The sequence below is a fragment of the Zonotrichia albicollis genome, chromosome 27 (genome assembly GCF_047830755.1).
Source record: "Zonotrichia albicollis isolate bZonAlb1 chromosome 27, bZonAlb1.hap1, whole genome shotgun sequence".
In the NCBI taxonomy this organism is placed as follows: domain Eukaryota; kingdom Metazoa; phylum Chordata; class Aves; order Passeriformes; family Passerellidae; genus Zonotrichia; species Zonotrichia albicollis.
The window spans coordinates 2832116-2852254 of record NC_133845.1 but is presented as its reverse complement, the minus strand read 5'-3'; the positions used below and the strand labels follow the sequence as shown (position 1 = coordinate 2852254).

The 20139-nt window shown below is 47.2% G+C and overlaps 1 protein-coding gene across 5 annotated transcripts in view; it reads right to left on the bottom strand.

The window, feature by feature from the left end:
- Positions 1-20139, bottom strand: part of GRIK4 (glutamate ionotropic receptor kainate type subunit 4) — a 216641-nt gene that overhangs the window by 40746 nt on the left and 155756 nt on the right. For all 5 annotated transcript variants that reach the window (XR_012577073.1, XM_074527833.1, XM_074527835.1 and 2 more), the window contains 2 exons: positions 6312-6473; positions 175-327 (listed from right to left, as the gene is read on the bottom strand). Coding sequence is in view for 4 of the 5 variants with exons in the window: in XM_074527833.1 (XP_074383934.1) it covers positions 175-327; positions 6312-6473 (315 nt within the window). In the remaining variant the exon portion in view is untranslated. The remainder of the gene's footprint in view (positions 1-174; positions 328-6311; positions 6474-20139) is intronic.

Below are 20139 nucleotides of genomic sequence, written 5' to 3'. Positions count from 1 at the left end.
TATATATCATAAAATAATAAATCAGCCTTCTGAAACATGGAGTCAGATCCTCGTCTCTTCCCTCATCCTGGCACCCCTGTGAACACGGTCACAGGTGGAAATGCTCAGATCTCACTTTCCAGTGCCTCCAAAGGGCCCAGTGGCAGCCAGGAGCAGCCCTCAGCCCCCTCTCACCATTCTCAGGTAGTTCATGAGGCTGGTGCCGTGCTGCCAGATCTGTGCGGAGCCGCAGGACAGCGGCTTGACGCCGATCTCCTGGCTGCGGTTCAGCTCCTGCACCGCCGTCACCACCGCGTACACGGCGTCAAACAGCAGTGCTGAGGACAGCTGTGGTGGAAAAAAAAAAGGAAAAGTCAGATTGGAGCACAAAAATACAAAAATCCCCCATCCTGCTGCTCCTACACCGTCACCACCGCATACACGGCGTCAAACAGCAGCGCCGAGGACAGCTGTGGGGGAAACACAGGGAAAAATCAGATTAAAGCACAAAAATCCCCCATCCTGCTGCTCCTCAGAGCTGGAGAGTGTTCCGTGCACAGCCTGGGGTTGTCACACTGGTTTTATTAAGTTTTTCCAAGCCTTCTGTTGTTTAAATTCTTGTAATGAACTTTCTCGCGCACGTTAGTATATAACTCATTGTAAATAACTTATATCTTTTATGTAACAACTTTTATAAATATATATGTATCGTATATATACTATTACTTTTTGTAATAACTTTATGTAAATTACTTATATCTTTTATGGAGGGAGGAGAAATTTGATGGACTTTAGGTTTGTCCAGTGTCATTGCAGAGGTGGCACTGTCAGCCTCCAATCCACTGTCACTTTTGGAAATCTCCAAATGTTGGAGTCAGAAATTTAAAATTCTCTTTTTACCTTGAGAGAGCTGTGTGTCCACGTCGTGCTATTTTTGTGCTATATTATCACACTATAAATTAGCGTGGTTTTTTATTTTTTGTGCTTTTTTGTCCCCTGAAAACACTTCCAAGCTTTTGAAGTTGAAGGTTTTGTTATGCTCTGATCTTTAAATAAGCAATCCCTGGGCGAGGGAATGAATATAGTGTGTTTATTTATTTATTTCATGTCCTATAGTGACTTGGGGTCACCTGGGGTGCTCTTTGTGTGGGTTCATTTCATCCATCACTGTCATCTATCTCTGCTTGTCCTTGTTGCTTCCCAGTCCTTTCTGTCTCAGTTTCTGCAGCTTTCCTTTCCTAATCAAGGGAGGTATTTTAGTGTTTTGGTGGCTCTGATCAGTCTGCTGGCCAGGGGGAATGCTCCTGAGAGAAGCAGGAATTTCCAGGGGGCATTGCTCCTGAGAGAAGCAGGAATTGTCATGGGGAATTTCTCCTGAGATCTGATGGCTGCTCCCACACAAGGGAACTCGGCTGTGCCTCTTCAGCCATCATGGGCAGCCTCCTCTGACCACTTCTTTGACAGGCAGACCCACGAGAAATTGCTAGATGTGCTTGTCCAGCAGCCAAATCCTGCCTTTCAGACCCCACAGAGATCGTCCATCCCTCTCCACAACCTGGAGCAGCACTGCTGAGGGCATGTCCAGAGTGCCAGAGCTCATCCCCTCTCCTGCTCACCTTGGCTTTGGCTGCTTTGTCCAGGTTTCTTTGTCCACCAGACCTCACAGCCCCCATTTCTCACTCATGCACAGCAGTTTCCATGGCTTTGGGCTCGTTAACAATCAGTTATTTTCCTCCCTCGTGCTCACTGTTGCAGCTGAGATTTCACTTTTAATTACTGTCACCTCCTGACTGCTGGAATTAAGCCGTTGCAGCTCATTACGATCAAGGCTGCATTTTCCCCATGGATGCTTCCAAGAACATGCTCCTCCCATCCCAGCCCCTGGCACAGGGCTCAGTCTCCAGCCTGGCTGTGACTTCCAGCCCTGCATCCTCTGCTCCTGCCAGAGCCTGACCAGGTTTGTTCACTGCTGCAGGGTCAATCTCACCCAGCTCAGTGATCCCAACAAACAATCCCAACCCAGCCTTCCACTCTGCTGCTAATTTTGACTCAACTCTGCTTGGTCTTAGACCTCTCTGACCACACTGGTGTGGGGTTAGACACTTGAAAAGCAGCACAAAACCCTCAAAACCTACAAATCATCCTAAATTAAATGGCAGGATTCCATCAAAACCTGCTGCCAGTGGTCCTGCAGGGACAATCTCACCCAGCTCAATGATCCCAACAATCCTTGGCCTTCCATTCTCTTGCTAATTTTGACTCAACCCTTCTTGGTCTTACTTAGACCTCACTGACCACACTGCTGTGGGGTTAGACACTTGAAAAGCAGCACAAACCCCTCAAAATCTACAAAAATTAAAAGGCAGGATTCCATCAAAACCCCAAACACCAGCTCTGACAACACCAGTGAACTTTCACTCCTCCAGCCTGCTGAGGCTGACCCAAACATTCCCTTCCTGGAAAACCTTTTCCAGAGGTTCTTAAAGAAGCTGATAAATTCTTCTCTCCTTCTTTTATCCCTTTAATACAAATTCTTTTCCTAACAAAGCTTCTCCAGCCTGCCCTGTCCTCAGCCCCTGCTCCATGAAGCCTTTTCCATGCACTTCATTTTAATTATGAATTTAATCCTGTTCAGGATTAAATTCAGGATCTCACACCCAATTTGCAATTCCTCTCCTGAATCAGGAACCATATTAACATCAGCTGGACAAAGGAAACTGTTATAAGACCAAACACATCCCCTGCCACCCCCAAATTTCCCCCATTTCCTACCAAATCTGAATATTGGGCCAGCATTTTTAATTTTCTCCTGCTGGGTTTCCATTTCCATTTTTCCCTGAGCAGTTAATCCCTTATTAGATGGTGAGCAAGAGACTTGCAGATCTCAGTGAAGCATTTGACATTATTGATTGGAATGTTTTACTTCTGAATTCTGGAAAATTCATCAGGATTTCTGCCATCACCCTTGATGATTTCAAGCAATTTAAGTACTGGGGAGGGTGTGGAGAGACACAGGATCGAGTTCTTGTGGCATGGAATGGGAATCCCTTCCCTGCACCCTGATTTTGCACAAAACAGAGGAAAAACACAAATTTTTGAGGTCATAATTTTCAGCAGAGGAGTGAAAAGAGATTTTTGGAGCGTCCTGCAGGCAGATCCAACCAGAGGGATCTGTCCCTGCCCTCCTGTGCATTGCTCAACTTTCCCCAAAAAAACCTCTCACTGCTTTTATATTCTCATTTTAAACCACAGCTTTGTCCCTGTGTCACAAAAAGCCAATTTCCCTGCTAACAAATTGATTCTCTCCCTCGCCTGCACTCTGATTTGTGCAGAGCCCTGTTGGTTTTGTGCCCTTCTGCAAAATCAGAGCTCCATGGAAAATCCATGGGGCTTGGGGGACTTCCCTCAATCCCCAAATTCTTGAAAATTCTTGACAATTCTTGCCACTGAAACACGAACAGGTTTGAGATTTGCCATGTGGGGTTTTTCCTTCCCTCCCTAAAACATTATCAGCTGTATCTTTGCCCCCAAACCCAACACAGGGAATTAAAGCCATTAAAACCCTGTGAAAATAGACTTTGCAATCTGGATTTTACTCAATGACATAAACACTTAATTACAAACATCTGTTTTAGCCTAAATTCTAATTACCAAATCTAGCCATCTGTAATTTGAATGATTTTCTCTGATTTCCTTTCTTTGCAATGTGATTAATGAGGATGCCATCGGAGCAGGCAGCTCCCTCCTCCTTTGTCAGATGCTTCCTCAGCTCCAGCAAGAACGCCCTGGGATTTTTGCAGCTCACAGGAAACCTCCCTCCTGTCACTTCCAGCTGTTGAGGCTCCTTTTCTCTCTTTAGGATGAGTTATCCCACAAAATAACTCCATCCCAAGGCTGCACACAGTGATGCTCCCTGCCAGATTTCCAACAGCAGAGGCAGAAAGGTCCTGGATTCACCTCACAGACAAAACAAACTCTGCTTGGGAATATTTCACCCGTACTCTGTAACTTCCCTACCCTCAAATCCTTTTCCCATCACCTGGGCTGCTCCATCTTGAAGAATTCCAGTCCCTCCAGGCATCCTCCCACCTGCAGGCTTTGCTGGATGCTCAATACAACCCAGGGTAAGAACCTAAAATGAGAATTTTCATTTCCCCGTCGCACCTGCTGCCGGTTCCTGCTGCCTCCTGTTTGCACTGGGAGGAGGGAATTTGTTTTTAATGCCTCTCCACAGATCCTGCAATCCAAAAAGGAATTTTCCTGCTGGAAATCCCATGGGGACTGAGCAGGGCAGGCTGACTGCAGCTGCCTGTGGGTGGGAGGGAGGGCAGGACGGTCCCAGGCACAGGAGCTCAAGCCAAGCCAAAGGATGTGGACACAAAGGGCAAAAATCTCCTTATTTTGCCTCTTAGGGCTCCCTTTGTGCTGACAATCAGGAGGTTTTCAGCAGCTCAGCTCGTCAAGGGGCTCTGAGTTCATTAAAACCCATGCAAAGGGCTCAGCTGATGATATTTTCCTCTCTCTCTCTCCTCTCACAGCTGCAGCTGCGATGTGGCAAATCTGCTTTGCAAACTCTCCCAGTGGTGGAGAATCCCTGGGGAATGCTCCAGTGCTGATGTGCACCCTCCTCATCCTCCTCGGGGAGCTGCTGCAGCCCAGAGCACAGCTCAGCCCCTCCTGGGCCATCTGCAGCCACTGTCCCCCCTCCAGGAGCCACTTTCCTGGAGTTTAAACACTCAGGGATAAACTTCACCAGGCAAAAACCAAATCAGAGCGGCATCATCCCCTGCACCCACACAAAAACACAATCCAAATCAAAATTAGGCTGGAATTCAAAGCTGAGCTCCCAGTCCAGCACAGAGCTCTGCACCCCAAGGTCCTTTGGGCAGCTCTGACTTTTAGGGTCATTTTTTCGTTTTCCACACCCTCTGTAAATCACAGATTGACAGGTCAACTCCTCTCCTACCTTCTTAATAAAAATGTTCTGCTCTGGCTCTTCCTTCCCATTCCTGGACCAGCATCTCCTCATAAAATCTAATCCGAGGTACAACAGCAGCCTGGGGATATCCCTGAGCTCTTTAGCACAAGATTAAATAATTAAATTATTTAAATAACTTTAAAAAAAATTATTTGAGACCAGAGTTTCTACCCCTGAGTGGCTCAGGACCAGCTGGCTGAGCCCCTCAGCATCTGCCTGGCCCAGCCCCTCCTGGGCCATCTGCAGCCACTGTCCCCCCTCCAGGAGCCACTTTCCTGGAGTTTAAACACTCAGGGATAAACTTCACCAGGGAAAAACCAAATCAGAGCTGCATCATCCCCTGCGCCCACACAGAAATGCAATCCAAATAAAAATCAGGCTGGAATTTAAAGCTGGGCTCCCAGTCCAGCACAGAGCTCTGCACCCCAAGGTCCTTTGGGCAGCTCTGACTTTTAGGGTCATTTTTTCTGTTTTCCACACCCTCTGTAAATCACAGATTGACGGCTCAACTCCTCTCCTACCTCCTTAATAAAAATGTTCTGCTCTGGCTCTTCCTTCCCATTCCTGGGCCAGCATCTCCTCATAAAATCTAATCCGAGGTACAACAGCAGCCTGGGGATATCCCTGAGCTCTTTAGCACAAGATTAAATAGGATTAAATAATTAAATTATTTAAAAAACTTTAAAAAAATTATTTGAGACCAGAGTTTCTACCCCTGAGTGGCTCAGGACCAGCTGGCTGAGCCCCTCAGCATCTGCCTGGCCCAGCCCCTCCTGGGCCATCTGCAGCCACTGTCCCCCTCCAGGAGCCACTTTCCTGGAGTTTAAACACTCAGGGATAAACTTCACCAGGGAAAAACCAAATCAGAGCTGCATCATCCCCTGCACCCACACAGAAATGCAATCCAAATCAAAATCAGGCTGGAATTCAAAGCTGGGCTCCCAGTCCAGCACAGAGTTCTGCACCCCAAGGTTCTTTGGGCAGCTCTGACTTTTAGGGCCATTTTTCTGTTTTCCACATCCTCTGTAAATCACAGATTGACAGCTCAACTCCTCTCCTACCTCCTTAATAAAAATGTTCTGCTCTGGCTCTTCCTTCCCATTCCTGGACCTCATAAAATCTAATCCGAGGTACAACAGCAGCCTGGGGATATCCCTGAGCTCTTTAGCACAAGATTAAATAGGATTAAATAATTAAATTATTTAATAATTCAAACAACTTCTAAAAAAAATTATCTGAGACCAGAGTTTCTACCCCTGAGTGGCTCAGGACCATCCCGAAACTCTTCCCACAAGGTTTTTCCATTATTATCAGAATTCCCAGGTTCTGAGGGATGGAAATGGAGTTTACTTACGGCAGGCCCAGTGAAAGGAGCGTGGTCACAATTCTCCTGCCAGGACTGGTTGAGGCTCTGCACAAACTCTTGGAAGAAGGCGTGGGACTGGTTGAAAATGGAGAACCCCAGGATGTTGACTCGGTCGTCCAGCAGCGTGTCCAGGCGCTGGAGGGAAAACTCCTACAGAACAGAAAATGGGGTTAGAGGGGGAAAAAGGCACTGAAACCTCAAATCCACTCAGTGTCCTTGAAGGGAATGGGAGCTGTGAGATCCTGGATGTGAAACCCACGCAGATGTTGGAAGGGAGAGGCTGCATTTTAACCGGGATTTAATTCAAGGTGCTGCTCACCTCAGGTTTTAATGATAATAAAAAACCTTAATAAAATTTCCTTGTCTCATTTACACCCAAACAGACTCAGAAATCTGCTCCTGCTTCATGGGCACCTCAGCTCTGAGGAGCCACAAACTCCAACTATTTCAAAAGGCTGGGATTTCAGAGTGTCCTCATGCCAGATTTAGGCTTGTTTTGTTCCAGAAATGACAATTTTGGGTTCAAAGGAGCCCAAACCCATAGGGGAACTTTTAATGAAGATATCACCCAAGTCCAGTGCTTTATTGGCCAAATTCCACTTAAAAAAACCCCAAAACCTTCCAGTGCTTTATTGGCCAAATTCCACCAAAAAAAACCCCAAAACCTTCCAGTGCTTTATTGGCCAAATTCCACCAAAAAAACCCCCAAAACCTTCCAGTGCTCTATTGGCCAAATTCCACTAAAAAAACCCCCAAACCCTCCAAAGAGGACATCACTCACATGCTGAGTGAAGCTATCACATCCAATTTGGTGACACCAAGTTCCAACTGGTAAATTAAATCAGTTCTTTCCCACAAGAAGAGGAAACCAAATTCTGCCTAACCCTAAAAACCCCCAGTTCTGCATTGGTTCCTTCTGCTGCCAACCCACCCTAATGCCCTGGGGAGGGTTGGAGGGTGCCTTGACTGGGAATTTTGGAGTTGGGAGCCTCCTCTTGTATTTCTTCAAGTGCTAAGAAGTATAAAAACAACTACATTAAAAAAATTAGTATAAATTTTTTATAACTACATTTTAGAATTATATTTAAAAATATATAAAAAATATATTTAAAAATATATTTAAAAATACATTTAACTACATTAAAAAAAAAATTAGGGCTCGGTTTTGCTCCCCACATCCACAGAAGCAGCTACACAACAAAGCCTGGGGAAAAGCCCAGCCCTCCTTGTCCTGTTAGCAGGGAATAATGGCACTTCCCTCACTAATTTCTCTTCTGCTAATTGCTGGAGTAGAGTGAGAAGGTGGGAGTGACACTTGCAGCAGCTGCTGGATGCCCATCACCGATCCAGCTGTCCCTGGGCTCCCTGAGGGATGAAATTCCAGCAACTTGAGCCATTTTTTATCTTGGCTGGGCACGCAGGAGCAATTCCTGTAAATCTCCCAAACGTGGGACTTTACAAACTGTTCCAGCCCAGCCAAGTCCCACGGGAATGCCACCAAAGGCAGGATGGAGCACGTTTTGGACACGTTGGTGTTGGGTAATGTGAAATTGCCTGTGAACTATTGATTCGTTTGAATGATATTCTCGCCCTGCCTTGCTGACAGGTGATCCATTCACACAGGGCATGCTGTCAGCCCCAGCGAGCAGGGCAGATGGCTGATGGATCCTCAACCCTGCAAAATCTTCTGTAAAATCCTCTCTCCCCACAGCCAGAGCCTCCAGGCAAACTGTGCAGGGCACCAGGCAAACAGCTGCCCCACTGCCCTCTTGGCTTGGGGGTACCCAGGAGGAAAATGAGATGTTTTGTCACAAAATCCGAGGTTTCATCTCGTGCCAGGGCAGCTGAAATGAGTGTGTTTGTTTAATTATTTATTGGGCCTTTTGTCCCCCTGGAAACGCTTCCAAGCTTTTGAAGCTGAGCGTTTGTTATGCTCTGATCTTTAAATAAGCAATTCATGGGCGAGGGAATGGTCTGAGTTCATGTGGGGAAACTGAGGCAGGGGTGAGAGGTCCATCCAACCCTCTCCAAATCCATCTTTTTCCAGCTGTAGAAAACCCCATTCCTGCGGCTGTCACACCCATAGAGCATCACCTCTGTGGCACACAGGGGTGGCACGGCCTGGGCCCTGCTCCCTGTCCCCTCCCTGTGCTCCAGCTCCCTTTTTTGGCCATTAAATGCCTTTCCAGCAGAGGAGCAGGCAGCAAACGAGCCGTGAGCTGCCTATGCAATGAGATGGAGATAAACCACCCGAGGGGGACACACTTCATTTGCAGTGGGATAAAAGAGATTTGGTAAGGTCAGGCTTTGCTGCAGAGGGCAGAGGGGTGAGAGCATCCCCACACTCCCAGAGCTGCCAGCTCAGCTTCTGGCCCTATTTGTTCAGGTTTTTTTTTTTTCTTCCTCCTCCTTTTTACACTCATTCACCGTGCTTGACATTTCCAAACCCACGTTTTGCAAACAAAACCTGGTTTGCTATTCTAGACCCGCACCTCTCAGCTGATTTCCCACCCGTCCTGCCTTCCTCCCATGCTGCAAGAGGCAAACACAGGCAGGAGAAAGGGTGGGAAACCCCTGAATTCAGGGGGATTTTCAGGTGGGAAACCCCTGATCTCAGGGGGATTTTCAGGTGGGAAATCCCTGATCTCAGGGGGATTTTCAGGTAGGAAACTCCTGAATTCAGGGGGATTTTCAGGTGGGAAACTCCTGAATTCAGGGATATTTTCAGGTAGGAAACCCCTGAATTCAGGGGGATTTTCAGGTGGGAAACCCCTGATCTCAGGGGGATTTTCAGGTAGGAAACTCCTGAATTCAGGGGGATTTTCAGGTGGGAAACTCCTGAATTCAGGGATATTTTCAGGTAGGAAACTCCTGAATTCAGGGGGATTTTCAGGTGGGAAACTCCTGAATTCAGGGATATTTTCAGGTAGGAAACTCCTGAATTCAGGGATATTTTCAGGTGGGAAACCCCTGATCTCAGGGGGATTTTCAGGTGGGAAACCCAAGGATTTCTCTCTGAGATGCAGTGAAAGATATTCCTACACAAAATGCTTTCCCAGCTGACATTTTCGCCTCCTGGAGTTGCTCTCCCTCATCCCCAGTGCTGGCTGGAGCTTCTGCAGGATAGAAGATTGCCAATGCAATAAGGGGACAATTAATAAATTTTTATCTCTCTCCCTACATTGGAGGAATTGCAGGAATTGCCCAAAACTTGACCCTCAGTCTCAGTCCAACATGAGGGAAACCCCTGATCTCAGGGGGATTTTCAGGTAGGAAACTCCTGAATTCAGGGATATTTTCAGGTGGGAAACCCCTGATCTCAGGGGGATTTTCAGGTAGGAAACTCCTGAATTCAGGGATATTTTCAGGTGGGAAACCCCTGATCTCAGGGGGATTTTCAGGTAGGAAACTCCTGAATTCAGGGATATTTTCAGGTGGGAAACCCCTGATCTCAGGGATATTTTCAGGTAGGAAACTCCTGAATTCAGGGAGATTTTCAGGTGGGAAACCCAAGGATTTCCCTCTGAGATGCAGTGAAAGATATTCCTACACAAAATGCTTTCCCAGCTGACATTTTTGCCTCCTGGAGTTGCTCTCCCTCATCCCCAGTGCTGGCTGGAGCTTCTGCAGGATAGAAGATTGCCAATGCAATAAGGGGACAATTAATAAATTTTTATCCCTCTCCCTACATTGGAGGAATTGCAGGAATTGCCCAAAACTTGACCCTCAATCTCAGTCCAACATGAGGGAAACCCCTGAATTCAGGGGGATTTTCAGGTGGGAAACCCCTGAATTCAAGGAGATTTTCAGGTGGGAAACCTCTGAATTCAAGGAGATTTTCAGGTGGGAAACCTCTGATCTCGGGGATTTTCAGGTACGAAACTCCTGAATTCAGGGAGATTTTCAGGTGGGAAACCCAAGGATTTCTCTCTGAGATGCACTGAAAGATATTCCTACACAAAATGCTTTCCCAGCTGACATTTTTGCCTCCTGGAGTTGCTCTCCCTCATCCCCAGTGCTGGCTGGAGCTTCTGCAGGATAGAAGATTGCCAATGCAATAAGGGGACAATTAATAAATTTTTATCCCTCTCCCTACATTGGAGGAATTGCAGGAATTGCCCAAAACTTGACCCTCAATCTCAGTCCAACATGAGGGAAACCCCTGATTTCAGGGGGATTTTCAGGTGGGAAACCCCTGATCTCAGGGGGATTTTCAGGTAGGAAACTCCTGAATTCAGGGATATTTTCAGGTGGGAAACCCCTGATCTCAGGGGGATTTTCAGGTAGGAAACTCCTGAATTCAGGGAGATTTTCAGGTGGGAAACCCCTGATCTCAGGGGTATTTTCAGGTAGGAAACTCCTGATCTCAGGGGGATTTTCAGGTGGAGAGCCAAGGATTTCTCCCTGAGATGTACTGAAGGATATTCCTACATAAAACACATTCCCAGCTGCCTTTTTCTCCTGCTGGAGCTATTCTCCCTCATCCCCAGTGCTGGCTGGAGCTTCTGCAGGATAGAAGATGCCAATGCAATAAGAGCAAAGAGCCATTAGGAAAATAACTCTGCCATCCTGTTTAAGAGAGGACTCCAGGCCTCCTCCACCTGTGCAAACACAGCTTTATAACCACAGGCTTTCAGAAATTGCCATCAAAATGATGGGTGCAAACAGCAGCTCCCTCATTTCCTCCCATTCAGGGTTTTTTTATCCTTCTCTCTACATTGGAGGAATTGCAGGAATTGGCCAAAACTTGGCCCTCAATCTCAGTCCAACATGAGGCACAGAGACCACCAGGAATCGTGCCAAGGTGAATTTCAGGGACACAGATCCTGCCCTGCATCAATTCCTCCCCCTCTTTCGCCTCTGTTTTTGAAAACACCCACCACATGTCAATATTCTGTTTCAAGAGAACTCGGTAAAAAAAAAAAAATTAGACCCGGAGGATCTGCAGCCAAAATTAATGAACTTTTTTACAGAAAGAAAAAATTCCCCAGGCCTTGCTCCGATCACAGCAAATTCAGCAGCAGGCACCAGCAGGCAATTACAGTGTAGATTTTCTGACTGCTACTACAGGGCTGCAACCACGAAATGTGTGCTGTTAAATAACAACACTTAGCAGTTTCCGTGGCATTCTGTATTTTCCCGAGTGCTAGGCACACAATTAGCTAATTGAATTCCACGGGGTTCCCTGGGAGACGGTGCTGGAGGAGTTATTAGAGGATGAAGTCACTGCCTGGCTTTCTGCAGCTCTCTCCACCTGCACTCTTCACTTTCCAGCAGCACAGAAATCCCCTGGAATGACCCCAGAACTGAGGGCACTGGGAGGAGCTGGTTAATGAAAGCCACAGAGGTGAGCTCTGTGATCCCAAAGCCACGAGATGGGATTTTCTAGTTATGGAGATGGATTTTCCAGTTATGAGCAGATCTGCAGGACACCCTCCCCGTTTTTTAGGGACACAAAGCCAGCAGGAACCAGTGATGCTCTCTGCAAGTCTGGATGGAGGATCAGCTGATCCCAACCAGGATTCTGCACCCACAAATCTTCTCCCAACTCAGGTGGCTCTGTGAATTTGGGAGGGAATTGTCCCTCCTGTCCTGCTCCTGTCACTGAATTTGGGAGAGAATTGTCCCTCCTGTCCTGCTCCTGTCACTGAATTTGGGAGGGAACTGTCCCTCCTGTCCTGCCTGCATCACCCTGGGACAGCCCAGCAGGGACACGGAATTTGGGAGGGAATTGTCCCTCCTGTCCTGCTCTGTGTCACTGAATTTGGGAGGGAATTGTCCCTCATCTCCTGCCTGTGTCACTGAATTTGGGAGGGAATTGTCCCTCCTGCATTGCTCCTGTCACTGAATTTGGGAGAGAATTGTCCCTCCTGCTGTGTCACTGAATTTGGGAGGGAATTGTCCCTCCTGACCTGCCCCTGTCACTGAATTTGGGAGGGAATTGTCCGTTCTACCCTGCGCCAGTCACTGAATTTGGGAGGGAATTGTCCCTCCTCTTCTGCCTGTGTCACCCTGGGACAGCCCAGCAGGGACACGGAATTTGGGAGGGAATTGTCCCTCCTGCCCTGCCCCTGTCACTGAATTTGGGAGGGAATTGTCCCTCCTGTCCTGCCCCTGTCACTGAATTTGGGAGGAAATTGTCCCTCCTTTCCCTGTCCATGTCACTGAGTTTGGGAGAGAATTGTCCTTCCTGCTCTGTGTCACTGAATTTGGGAGGGAATTGTCCCTCCTGTCCTGCCTGTGTCACCCTGGGACAGCCCAGCAGGGACACGGAATCTGGGAGGGAATTGTCCCTCCTGTCCTGCTCTGTGTCACTGAATTTGGGAGAGAATTGTCCCTCCTGCTCTGTGTCAGTGAATTTGGGAGGGAATTGTCCCTCCTGACCTGCCTGTGTCACCCTGGGACAGCCCAGCAGGGACACGGAATTTTGGAGGGAATTGTCCCTCATCTCCTGCCTGTGTCACTGAATTTGGGAGGGAATTGTCCCTCCTGCCCTGCCCCTGTCACTGAATTTGGGAGGGAATTGTCCGTCCTACCCTGCCCCTGTCACTGAATTTGGGAGGGAATTGTCCGTCCTACCCTGCCCCTGTCACTGAATTTGGGAGGGAATTGTCCCTCCTGCTCTGTGTCACTGAATTTGGGAGGGAATTGTTCCTCCCGTCCGTGTCACCCTGAGACAGCATGTGAAGGGCCAGCCCAGCAGGAAATTGTCCCTGTCACAGCAGCAGCCTGGCAAAAAAAAAAAAATTAAAATAAATAACGTATTTTAAAGCATGGAGCCGCCTCCCCTGCCCTGCCACACTGGGATGTCCCTCCTTAGAGTGGCTCCCGGTATTTTTCCCCCTGCAGCAGCCACTGTGCTGCTGAGCACTGCAGCAGCTCCCGAGCTCCTTCCAGCATTGATTTTGCTGCTGATCCTGTTCTGCAGTGCTGTGTGAGTGCAGGACCTCGATCTTTATCTCATTTTTAATAACCCAGAGTGCCTGGGCAGTGGGGAGGCAGCGAGCACAGGCTGGAATCAAGCCTAAAGAGAGGATCTTTCACTGCCAGGGACACCCAGACCCTGCCTGCACCAAACTGCACCCAGTGAATGGCCCTGCCTGACTTGAGGCACTGGGAAACCTCCTTTACACCTTCCCCCTTGGAGTAATAATTTGAACTGTTTCAATTATTCCCATCTAATTGTCAAATATTTTGAAATTTAAACCCAAGGCTCTGGAAGGAGCAGGGTTTGCTCAATTCAGGCTGCACCAACAGCAAGATGCCAACTCCATCCCTCTTGCACACACAGAGTTTTATCTTCCTCTCCTAATCGCTGCCAGGACTTTATTGGAATTTTGGACCTGCTGATTAACAGCCTCCAAAATGCCCTCCAACAGGAGAAACTCCTGTTGGACACTCAGCACTGACCTCGCTCCCCTCCAGCACCAAAAGCTGATTTACACCTGATTTACACCAGGCCCAGGACACTCTGTGCTGTTCCTGCTCTTTTTTCATGTGGGATGGGAGAGGAGGACACTGGGCCAAGGCTTCCATTTCTCTATTAAACCCCAGCTCTGGCAAAACCTCCGTGTTCAGAGTTTGGTGCCCAGGAAAGGTCTCCAAAGCCAGAGTGCAATGTCCATCCTGAGATTTCTTGGCAGCTTTTGTGCAAGAGCCAAACCTGCAGTGCCAGCTCAGCACAGCTCTGGTGACATCACCTGTGTGTGTCATTATTCACCATTTTAGGGTTAAAAAAATATCCCATTATTCGTCATTTAAAGATTAATAAAATATCCCAAGATTCACCATTTTAGGGTTAATAAAAGATCCCATTATTCTCAATTTTAGAGTTAAAAATATCTTATTATTCACCCTTTTAGGGTTAAAAAAATATCCCATTATTCACCATTTTAGGGTTAATAAAAGATCCCATTATTCACAATTTTAGAGTTAAAAATATCTTATTATTCACCCTTTTAGGGTTAAAAAAATATCCCATTATTCACCATTTTAGGGTTAATAAAATATCCCATTATTCACCATTTTAGGGTTAATAAAATATCCCATTATTCACCATTTTAGGGTTAATAAAGTATCCCATTATTCACCATTTTAGGGTTAAAAAATATCCCATTATTCACCATTTCAGGGTTAATAAAATATCCCATTATTCGCCATTTTAGGGTTAAAAAAATATCCCATTATTCACCATTTTAGGGTTAAAAATATCCCATTATTCACCATTTTAGGGTTAATAAAAGAGCAGATTCTTTGGGCAAGCAAACTCCAGGGAGCCTCTCCCAGGTCATGGAAGGCAGAACTGAAAATACTTCACCCAAAAGCACATTGACCTTGCAAATTTTCCCTCCAAAATCACCAAACTTCCTCAGTCAGAGGTGGAGAAAATTCCTGCCTTGTCCTCTCTGGATCCTGCTGCCCTCAGAGCTGTAAATCATCCCAAAGTTCTGCTCAGAACACATTTATTTGTTTACTCAAGTGGACAATATTATGTTAAGTACTTTCCATGGTTTTCCTGAAAGGTTTCATTTATTTATAAACTATCGACGGAGTGAATACGTTTCTAATGGGCCACATGTAAAAATCAATTCCTCTAGGAGGGAAAAAAAAAAAGTGGAAAAAATCATCACAGCAACAATTTGAGCAGGTAAGTGGATGAGCCAGAGCAGAACATTTTTATTAAGCAGGTAGGAGAGGATCTACTCAAGATCTACTCAAGATCTACTCAAGATCTACTCAAGATCTACTCAAGGCAATGCTGGTTGGCCGTTCAGGTGGGGAGAGAGAAGTTGTGACCTCAGGGGCAGTTTAGGGGAATAAATTTATATCTGTAACTGGATTTTTCTTCCAAAAAAAGCATTGGTGTGCCTTACAGGTCATGAACCTCCTCATGCAAGGTCAGCTGGTAAATTTTGGAGGCTGTTCTTCAAACAGGAGCACTTTTAGGAAAATGCACTGCTCAAAGTTCAACTTCTCTGCAGGGAGATTTGGAGAGACACAAATGCACAAGGAGGTCAAGTGCTAAATGTTGGGGCCTGAAAAATGACAGATCTTGGAAAAAAAGAGGTGGGAAATGGGAAAAGGGAAGGGGAAAAGGGAAGGGGAAAAGGGAAGGGGAAAAGGGAAGGGGAAAAGGGAAGGGGAAAAAAGGAAAGGGGAAAAAAGGAAAGGGGAAAAAAGGAAAGGGGAAAAAAGGAAAGGGGAAAAAAGGAAAGGGGAAAAAAGGAAAGGGGAAAAAAGGAAAGGGGAAAAAAGGAAAGGGGAAAAAAGGAAAGGGGAAAAGGAAAGGGGAAAAGGAAAGGGGAAAAGGAAAGGGAAAAAAGGGAAGGGGAAAAGGAAAGGGGAAAAGGAAAGGGAAAAAAGGGAAGGGGAAAAGGAAAGGGGAAAAGGAAAGGAAAGGAAATTTGCCCTCCTTTCCATTTCTTTTTTTCCAGAGTTTCCAGGGAGCTGGGATGTATCTGAGAGAATTTACCCAGAAATTGGGAATCAAGCACAGGGATCTGGTCAGAAAGTAACAAAACGGAGGCAGCAAAAGGCAGGGAGGCACAGGCACTGCTTTGTCTCAACCCTCCTTCCCTCATGCTAACTAGAACGAGGAGAAATTGCCTTGGCAGCCTTGCAAAAATCTGATTTGTTTGCCCTGCCAGCACATGGCACTGGAAATACGATCCATAAATCCCAGCAAGGATCGGGGCTCTCCAGAACACTTCACATCAGCTGCTGGCAACCAGGAGGGCTGGGAGGGCAAATCTGTCCCAGGGCATTGAGAGATTCTGCCTCCCTCACCTGGGCAAGGCACAGGGAGGGCAAACAGCACGGCCTGTGCTGGAGCTCACGGTGAAAAATAAGATTATTTCACCACAGAGAGGCAATTTCACAAAACCTAAGCCTTGTCTGTAGTTTCCTCTGCTTGATTTGACATCATCCCTTCCTTCCGAGGGATGTCACCCTGCTGACAAGACACAGCAGAAATGTGTGACACTCTCTGGGGGATTTGGGCACCAATTTCCCCTCCAGCTCCAGTTCCACGCTGACAATTCAGCTCAAAAACCTCGTCCTGTACCAAGACCTCTTTATAAATCACCAAACAAAGAAGGGAAAGCAGGAAACAAGACAAAAAAACCCCAAACCTGAGCTGATTTATCTGGGCTGTGGGAGTTGAACACGGCAGCTGTTTTATCAGCAGCAACACCTGCACACAATTTTGTCAGGGAACAAAACTGCACCCAGTGAATTGCCCTGCCTGACTGGGAAAGCTCCTTTACACCTTCCCCCTTGGAGTAATAATTTTAATTGTTTCAATTATTCCCATCTAATTGTCAAATATTTTGAAATTTAAGCCCAGCCTGAGGTCTGGATATTATTAAAAAAAAAAAAGGCAACAAACCAAACAGAGAGAGAAGAAAAAAAAAGACAAAACCCAATAGCTGCACAGAATTAACAAGCTAAAAGAATTAATTGTAGCGTGGGGTTTTGAAGGCATCCAACATCCCCTCCTACTCTGTGCTGCTGATTTCAGGGATTTCCAGTGCTGGAAGGAAGATTTTCTTCAATGCACAGCAGTCTGCTTTCAATGGTCTATTTGTGCAGCATATTATTATTATTATTATTATTATTATTATTATTATTTTATTTTTATTATATTTTATTATATTTTATTTTTATTATTCTGCACATCATTGCCCCCTCACATGGCCGTGAGCTCTGTGGAGACCCAGCCAGGGAGAAGGGAAGGGATGATGAGGATGATGGGGATGGTGAGGATGATGAACAGCTCTGAGATCATCCCAGCACCTCTTCAGGGAATTTCAGGCAATTTAATCCCTCCCCAAAGTCCCAGATCCAGGCAACCATCACCACATGGAGGTGCCAGGGAGAAAATGGGATTTTTTGCCAGGAGTGCCCCAAATGCAGGATGTGGGGAAGACAAATGCACCAGACCTGAGAGCTCCATGAGGACTCCTGGAAAATCTGCCAGGCTGCTGCTGACAAGAGCAGGTCCCTGGGGCTGGCTGAAGGAGGCTGATAATGAATTTGCACCAGGAAAGGAGCCTGTGGATATTTTTATATTGGTTTGCTCCCTTCAGCTCCCATGGAAATGCGTTGGGGGCTGAGGGTTCCTCCCCACCTGCCCCAGTGCCACTCCCTGGTGCCACCAGGCTGGGACAGAGGGGACAATCAGCCCCAAAATCCCTCCTGTCCCCAGCACACACAGAATTCCCTCCTCTCACACTCGCAGAGAGCAGAGCTGTCAGCTGGGATGTGCTTATTAAATAAAATTAATGCTAAAAGACAGAAACAGAGCTCCCCTCTAGAGCTGCAGGGCAGGTGTTTAATTCAGCATTTTATCCTATTTTCTCCTCTTTTTTTCTTTTTTTGCCTGAGATATTTTTCCATCTCCAAGCAGCTCAGTGCTCCACAGGCTCTCTGTTCCCTCTCCTGATGGGTTCTCTCTCCATTTAAGCCATTTCTTCCTTGCTCCCCTTGACAGTAGTTCCCTGTGATTTTATCTTTTCTATTAGGCAGCGATTGCAGAACCTCAGAGGGTTCATTAGGAGCTTGATAATCCCTCCAGATTTATGGGCCTAAATTGCTCACTCCCATCTCCAATCCCCATTTAAATATTACTAATTTCCTTAAACATCTCTTCCATCTGCCCAGGTTTTGCCTGATGTCACCTTCCCCATAATGATCCCTGCCAAAAATCCCGTTAGTTCTGCTACGAGCTGGGCTTTTGAACAAAGTGCTAAAATAACCTGGATAAACAGATTAATACCCTGAGAGAGCGAATGGCAACAAAACTCATTTCTTTCTCACCTGCCACTGCTGCATTCCACGAGATGAATGGGTTTGAAAGGCAAATTTCACTTCCAGCAAATGCTTAATCACACCCGTGCTCAGGACTGGGGTGGAGGTGGGAGCTTCATTTTTAGAGCAGCATCCATGAGATGCTGCTCAGACAACAGAAACAACTCTAAAATAAAGACTTTTTTTGCAGAATGTGCTGGTGATGTGAGGTGGAGATCCCTCGCTGTGTGCCCAGCCCTGCTCTGTGGGACTGGGGATGGCTGGGGAGGGAACTGAGCTGTTGGGAACACTGGCAATACTCCTGGGAGTGGGAATGGTGGGGATGGCACTGTCCCTCTGCCAGCACAGTGACATTGTGGCTTGGGGCACAAAGCACAGCCCCAGGCTCCCTCCCTGTGCCTGCGCTGCCCATTGCAAGGGGATGAACAGCACCAGTGAAGTTTGCCTGGCTGGACTGACCCATGGACTGGCCAGTGAGCAGGAACCCAGCCAGGAGCCTCCTGGCCTTTTCTGTTCCTTGCATTTTTCCCTTTGCCACCTCCTCTCCCCTTATTCCTCCTCCCCTCTGTGCCCCAAGTGCTCCCAAGCCCTCCATTTCCCTCCCTTCCCTTTATCCCTTCTCCATTCTGTGCCCCAGTTGCTCCCAATCCCTCAATTTCCCTCTTTTCCCTTGACCCCTTATCCACTCTGCGCCCCAGTCACTCTGTGTCTCCATTTCCCTCCTTCCCCTTCTCCTTTCTCCACTCTGTGCCTCGACTGCTCCATTTCCCTCTATTTCCCTCCTTCCTCTTATCCCTTCTGCACTCTGTGCCCCAACCCCTCAGTTTCCCTCCTTCCCCTGATCCCTTCTCCACTCTGTGCCCCAGCTTCTCCCAACCCCTCAATTTCTTTCCCTTCTCCCTTCTCCACTCTGTGCCCCAGCTTCTCCCAACCCCTCAATTTCTTTCCCTTCTCCCTTCTCCACTCTATGCCTCAACTGCTCCCAACCTCTCAATTTCTTTCCCTTTTCCCCTCTGTGCCCCAGCTGCTCCCAACCCCTCCATTTCCTTCCTTTTTCCCTTCTCCACTGTGCCTCAGTCATTCTGTGCCTCCATTTCCCTCCTTCCCCTTCTCCTTTCTCCACTCTGTGCCCCAACTGCTCCCAACCCCTCCATTCCCTTATTTCTTTCTCCATTCTGTGCCACAGTTGCTCCCAACCCCTCCATTTCCCTCCTTCCCTTATTCCTTCTCCACTCTGTGCCCCAACTGCTCCCAACCCCTCCATTTCTCTTTTTCCTTCTCTCTTCTCCATTCTGTGCCCCAACTGCTTCCAACGCCTCCATTGCCCTCTTTTCCCTGATCCTTTCTCCATTCTGTCCCCCAATTGCTCCCAACCCCTCCATTCCCTTATTTCTTTCTCCACTCTGTGCCCCAATTGCTCCCAGCCCCTCCATTCCCCTCCCTCCCCTGCTCCCCATCCTCTCCAGCTCCCTGCCCACACGTTTGGCTCCGTCCCTTCCCGTCTGTCTCCCACCCAAACACAAAGTGTGATTCAGCTCTCTCAGCTTCCCTGCCAGAAATTATTAATAGAAATTAGAGAATAGGAGAATCATTAGGGCTGGGAGGCAGCTCCACCTCACCCCCATCCTGGTTTCCATCAGCCCCACAGCAGCACTCACAGCCGGGTTCCTCCTCCCTCCATGGAGGAGAAGTTCCACTGATGTTGATTTTGGATTTACACTGAGGGCTTTAACCACACCATGATCCCATTAATGTTATTTGTGGCCATAAAGCCAAACCATCCCCTGCTCTCAACATTTATGGGATCATCCTTCCTTTGTCTCAGGGCTCTGATGCCTTCCAGGTGCTCATCCCTGGACTTTTCCAACACAGGGAATGGGATAAGGGACAGAGGGACAACACCAACATAACCCCAAAAAATCAAGAAAATCTGGAAAATCAGGACAACCAGAAAAATCACGAAAATCAGGACAATCAGGACAACCAGGAAAATCAGGAAAACAAACCA